Source organism: Silene latifolia, chromosome 10 (genome assembly GCF_048544455.1).
Source record: "Silene latifolia isolate original U9 population chromosome 10, ASM4854445v1, whole genome shotgun sequence".
Lineage (NCBI taxonomy): Eukaryota > Viridiplantae > Streptophyta > Magnoliopsida > Caryophyllales > Caryophyllaceae > Silene > Silene latifolia.
The window spans coordinates 77,207,525-77,213,974 of NC_133535.1; the positions used below are offsets into that span (position 1 = coordinate 77,207,525).

The following is a 6,450-nucleotide window of genomic DNA, read 5'->3' on the forward strand; positions in this document are numbered from 1 at the left end:
TGTAAGACGGGATTTATCGTAATTATTTAATTAATATATTTACCGATATTTGTAAGACGGAAATTAGTTTATCGTAATTATTTAATTAATATTTAACGGTAAGACGGGAAACAGTTTTTCTTTTTTTAGAAAAAAAATACAAAATGGGTCTGGACGAAATTTTTTTCGTCTGGACGAAAAAGTTTTTCGTCCAGGCCCATTTCGTGTATTTTTTTTTTCTAAAAAAAAAAAAAAAATTTATTTCCGTCTTGAATTTGTTTTGGACGTGGGGAAGGGTAATTACTAATCCGTTCTAATCTAATCCGAACAAAAAATTATAAAATAGAAGCGTAATTAAAACGTAAACATAACCCCGGCAAATTCGTTGCTAGATTGATCATTGTTAATGTTATTATCCGACATTATTAAACCGTTTTAACCGATCATTACGTAAAGAGAGAGTTGAGATAGATTTAAGTGGGGGGCAAAGTTGACAACTTGTGTTAATAGCCAACCATAATTAGTAAAAATGTCAACGATATTTAACAGGACCGATTAAATTAGTTGAATAATAATGGTCAAAGTTTGAAAAGCCCATCCCAGAAAAGAGAGATCAAAGATGTGCGTGAAGATCTACTCCGACAAGCACCTGGGTTGACAGCAGCAGCAGCAACATCCGCATATGATCGTGAACATCTCTTGACCAATCTGAAATAACAACCCCCCCCCCCCCCAAAAAAAAAAAATCAATCAATCAACCTGAAACCCTAAGAAAATGTCGCACACCGGGAATCTAAACTCGATGAGCGACACAATTCCACTGCACGGTTCATCTCAATCAGACATCGACGAGATCGAGAATCTGATTCACTCTTCAATCACATCTTCATCATCCATCCCGGTTCTCCCTGCTCGTCCTCCTTCTCCTCCTCGCGCATCCATTCCCGTCGTCTCTGCCGCCCTCCCTCCTCCTTCCAAACCCCCTCTTTCCGCCTCCTCCAAGCCCTTTGCTCCTGCGCCTCCTCCTCCTACTCTTCCTATCTCCTCCTCTTCTGCCTCCGGTTTCGGCCCCGCCCCCAATACCCTTACCGAGCCTGTTTGGGATACCGTCAAGCGTGATCTCTCCCGCATTGTTAGTAATCTTAAGCTCGTTGTCTTTCCCAACCCTTATCGAGAGGATCCTGGCAAGGCTCTCCGTGATTGGGATCTTTGGGGTCCTTTCTTCTTTATTGTCTTCCTTGGTCTTATTCTCTCTTGGTCCGCTTCCGTCAAAAAGGTTTTCTTCTACTCCCTCCCTCTTAATCATTTCTTTCTTTACAAGAATATCAAAGGTAAACAAATGACTAGGACCGATGGAGTATCATTACTGTAATTGAATATCAAAGGTAAACAAATCACATGCTAATTTAGATTCGTTAGTTGACTGAATTTCCATGTTCGTGAGATAGTGGATCTGCCAATTTGGATCACTTAGGTTTCTAGCCTTGGTCATTATCAATCAGAGCTATCTAGATTGATGTTCGTATCAGAGTTGCATTGCGAATGCCGTAGTTTATCGATTGAAAGGTTGCTTTTGTTGGATGGGATTACTGCTCTAATGTTCATAGGATGCTAGGAGGAAGTTATTCTATGCGTTGATCTTTTATGATTTAAGTTAAGGATACAGATCAATGCTCTACTATAATGCAGAGCTAGTACAGTCTAACTGTCTAACACTTAAGACTTATATTGTGCATTTTGTAGACTCTTATGTTTTGTTAGCCACCCAATATGTGTTGAGATGCCTTATTTAATACTTCCTGCGTTGAAATTTTATTATCCGCTCTTCCCTCAAAGCTTATTTTCAACATTATTGTCCCCATTCTAAATGTAGTAAGGAGATAATGTGAGCATCGAATATTACCCCTACATAATCAACTACCGCCATCTCCAAATCAATACTCAGCATTGTTTCCTCTCTATTAATTCAAGGGGTGTAATAACTAGTTCATCTATTTTCATTAAAGCCTCCCAAAATAGAAAGGGGGACGATAAAAGCGGGATGGATGGAATTTTTAATCTGGTGGGTCAGTTGTGCTGTAACATTAGCATAAGAATGACAAGCTTGTATCCTATTAATAACTGTGATGAATTGAATTTTTCTATGTACTTTGGCATCTATCAATGTGGATGATGAAACATGTTTTTGCAAATGCTCTCTTCCAGTTTTTCTTATAGAAACACGGAGTGAATTGGCCTAAGCGTTTGCATATGAGCTTGTTGTTTCTTTCTATGCAGCATAACATTTGCTTCCTCCATCCCCACTATATCGTCCTCGTTTGACTTTGATTGTCAACTAACCATGAATCTCTTCAATATATGTAAACGAACATAGTCAGTTTTGTCAATTTTGATTTTTATCTAAACAACTACTTTTCTCCGTCTCCAACATACTCTGTTTGTTGGTGCATTAATTATTAATGTCAATAACGAAGCTATTGTGACACCATCTTCACTAAAAGCTCACTGTAAGAGCGTCCAGACTATAAGTTCACCATGATGTACGCAAATCTATGCTGTTCAGCAGTGAGATACTGCGATTGTTGTAGAAGCGCATCAAATTCTGGTGAAAAGGCAAGTAGAGGATGTTAGATTCTTTTGTTTGCACCAACTGCAGGTCCCTTGTGTTATCACATCTATGTGTAGATATTTTTCTTGATGTGTGATTGAAGTTCGGATGCAGTGAGTTATGGTGGTTTTGATGTTACGGATCTTTAAGAAGGATGCCAGTGGCTGGGAATGAGTTCAATGATCTGTGAATAGGAAGATAATCATTATTGTTATTTGTTAGACTCTTGTGGGTAAATCTTTGATGGGAAAATATTGGCGGGCGTTGATGAAGGAACAACAGAATTTTATTACTACTTGGCGTGTCCGGCTATACTAAGTTTGATTCAATGTGAGATTCAAATAGCTCAATGCCCACAAATTCAAGTCATGGAATCAGGTAGTGCCACAAACGAAAATCTCTTGGTTTGTTGAAGGGAAGTGCACGAGACAAGCAGAGATGCCCCTATCTTTAATACCTCTCACCTCTTGTTTTATGAGTGGTGACTAGCGAGTTTCTGATTTTTGTTAGTTTTGAATTTTCCAAATTACAGCTCCTATGCTTAGTCATAATGACTTGCAGATGGTCATGACCGGCTTTTATTCGATGATGTGTTAAGATAGTACTCCCTCGGTCTCGCCACTTCACTTTTATTGGTCTCGTTAGACTTTGATGGTCAGACAACTCCATTCTTCAACTTATTCTCCAGCTATGTGCTTTTAGGCTTCGCTTTGTTGTTCCATGCACGTGATACTTATGATTGATCTTATTCTTGACCTTTCCCTAACTATGTTTGCCAAACAAGCACAAAGAAGAATCTTATATCTCTTGTTTTAACGGAAGTACCTTGGTATAAGGTTATGTATATGAGATGATTTGGGACAACGTGCTTCTTACTCTGCTTTCAGTGGGCGGCAATATTTCAGAATTATCACCAAAGTTGTTACTCGCTCTCATACTTTCCACACGCACCATTTCTTGTCAAAATTCTCCTCATATTCTAAGAAATGGTGCAAATGCAAAGAATGAAAGTGGAGTAGTATATGTAGGCTAAATGGTCCAACAACCTTTAAAAGGGGAGATGGCTCTGGGAGAGCCTTGTATTTTGTTTCCTGTACTACATTATTAGAAATACCTAATCCTTTGTGTTATTGCTTTCTACAGTCAGAAGTATTCGCGGTTGCATTTGCTCTTCTTGCTGCTGGTGCTGTAATTTTGACATTGAATGTGTTGCTATTGGTGAGATACTTTCTTCCATTTGACTCCTTCCCCCGTCCCCTTTCCCTCCGACCTCCAAAAATGAAACAAAACTGCAATTATTCTCTTACTTCGTTGTGGTTTTGTCCTAGACAATTAGTTGCAACCGTTGCGTAGCCCTAAGGTTGAATTAATGTAACTGTGATACAATGTTACGTAACAAGTTCACTAGAAATTACGTGGTAGTTATACACACTCGTACTTTTGCTGACCTCATTTGCCTTGTGTTATCAATCTTGTTCAACTTTTTCTACTAATTTCGCTGTGGATATAACTTATAAGTAAAGATAAAAGATAAACTTGGGTTAATACTTCTATCCACACTTCTATTGTCTTCCCACTTTTCCTTTTGCGAAGCTATTTTTATTTCTTCTCACTTTCTCCACTTAGTATGTTTTTTAAGGGATTTCACCGAATTACCCTCCACCACTCCTAAATACTAATCCCTCCAGACTTGCAAATCAAAACAACTCCCACCCCTCCTTCCACCAACCATCATTATCCGCACCAACTTCCATATGACCATATCTCTCTCTACCCTGAGTCCCTGACCGACCTAACAACCATGCACTGGAGCTTCGTCACTGACCTGCCGACAAGCTACATGGCGTCATAGCCGACCACCTCTCTCAAGTATAACCACCACGACAATAGCTTTCTTCCTCGACTTAATTTCCATGGCTTCTGCCACCTACCAGACTGCTGGCCGTTTCTGTCCCTTTCCCACCACCCTAACCTCTTGCCATGCACCAACATGAGCCTCCAAGTGTGCTCTATCAAAACCTTGCCTTCTCCCATATAGAAAGGGGCCAATCATTTTTGGGTGGATAAAAAAGGGAATACTGCTAATATAAATGAGATGGATTATCGTTTTCTCGTGTATTGCATGCACCTCATCTATGTGTTTGTATCATTTGTGCAGGGTGGACATATAATTTTCTTCCAGAGTCTCAGTCTTCTTGGTTACTGTCTTTTTCCTTTGGTTGTCGGAGCCTTTATTTGCATGTTGAAGGACAATGCAGTTTTGAAGGCAGTAGTGGTTTGTGTGACCTTGGCATGGAGCTCGTGGGCTGCGTATCCGTTTATGAGTTCAGCTGTTAATCCGAGGAGAAAGGCACTTGCTCTGTACCCTGTTCTCCTCATGTATGTCTCTGTTGGTTTCCTGATCATCGCTATTGATTAGTGATTATCAGCTGCATATGGTTGTGAATTCTTAGAACTATATCTTCGTCGATAACCGGTTTTGTAAAACGTGCTATAGCAAGTTGTACTCAATTTTATGTCTAATATTCCATGATAGCTACGTAGAGTTTGTTTCGCTTGACTGAGTTGCACTATGAAGTGAAAAACGTTTGTGATACTGAATCCAGAATGTGATTGAGATTTGGGGATGTTGGGTAATTTTTTTTTCCTTTTCTTATAAGCAGTCCCTTTTCAGACCCTAGATCCTGAGGGTAATCATTCTATCATAAAGCGGAAATGATTCAGGCGCGTGTAATACGTGTTTACATCTTTGTTACTGTGTATTTGATAATTCGTCTCTTCTGTTTTGGCAATTAATATTTTATTTTGCCCTCGTCCAATGCATTTGGGAGTAGCCTGGCTATGATTTGTATGAGATGTGGTTTGTGGGGTGGCTTCTCCAACATCTTGTCAAAAATAGGTTGAACGAACCGGACTTCCAGCTGCTTTTTCCCAGTACTTTCCACGTTTCACTATTGAACTGCTAGCTGAACTACTGCTTGTTCCACATAATCATCCTGAACAAGCACCACAAGGCGATAACCATACCATGTTAAAAATCACGACCACATTTCTCTGCACAGGAAATGATCCTACTAAGCCGCCGCTTTCATCAACCACAAGTTCAGCGTCTACAAAAGCACGGCCATCCAAGGCTCTCCGGCTCTCCCTCTATGAAGAAACTTGTAATGATCAATATGTACACAAGAAGTCACGCACTGTCACTATCATTACTAGTACTACTACCTTATTTTTCGATTTGAAAAGTTTGAACAGCGAGTATCAATGTATCATAGAGTACCCCAATACCCCCTGCTATGCCTTAACCATGAATCAAGTCCATATTGCATCGTTTAATTACTTCTTAGAAAAAAGCTTGTTAATCACATCTTAGAAAAAAGCTTGTTAATTACTTCTTAGAAAAAAACTTATTTGAGTGAAAACTAGTTTAAATGCCCGTGCGTTGCAACGGGGTAATTAACTTATTTATAATGCCAAAAAAAAAACGTTAAAAGGGTTTAATGTTTAGTCTAATGATTTGTTTACATATTATTAAAATATCTCTTTCAAAAAAAAAAAAAGATTAATATATACGTGTGATAACTCAATATTTTACGCACGTTTAACCCACATTTTATCTCTTATTTAGTCTAATTAATAACCCGAGTTAGGTTAATTCACCTATTTTAGTATTAAATAAAATATTAATGGTCTAGTTTTATATAATGCAATTTATATTATTTTTTGGGATATTGGTACTTCTTTTTGTTATATTATTTTTTGTAGGTACCGATCGGATTAGCAACCGAATAAATTAAGCGGACCAAGGACAAGCAAAATTAAATATAAACCATGAAATTAAGGTCAACTTTTAATCTCATGAC

At 38.5% G+C, this 6,450-nt stretch overlaps 1 protein-coding gene across 1 annotated transcript; it reads left to right on the forward strand.

The window, feature by feature from the left end:
• Positions 1-549: 549 nt before the first annotated feature.
• On the forward strand, positions 550-5,224 carry LOC141605688 (protein YIP4a-like). The gene is made up of 3 exons (XM_074424559.1): positions 550-1,255; positions 3,731-3,805; positions 4,746-5,224. Exons 1-3 carry the CDS (start codon positions 755-757, stop codon positions 5,004-5,006), a joined length of 837 nt encoding a protein of 278 aa, XP_074280660.1. The 5' UTR covers positions 550-754; the 3' UTR covers positions 5,007-5,224.
• The last annotated feature ends 1,226 nt before the right edge of the window (positions 5,225-6,450 follow it).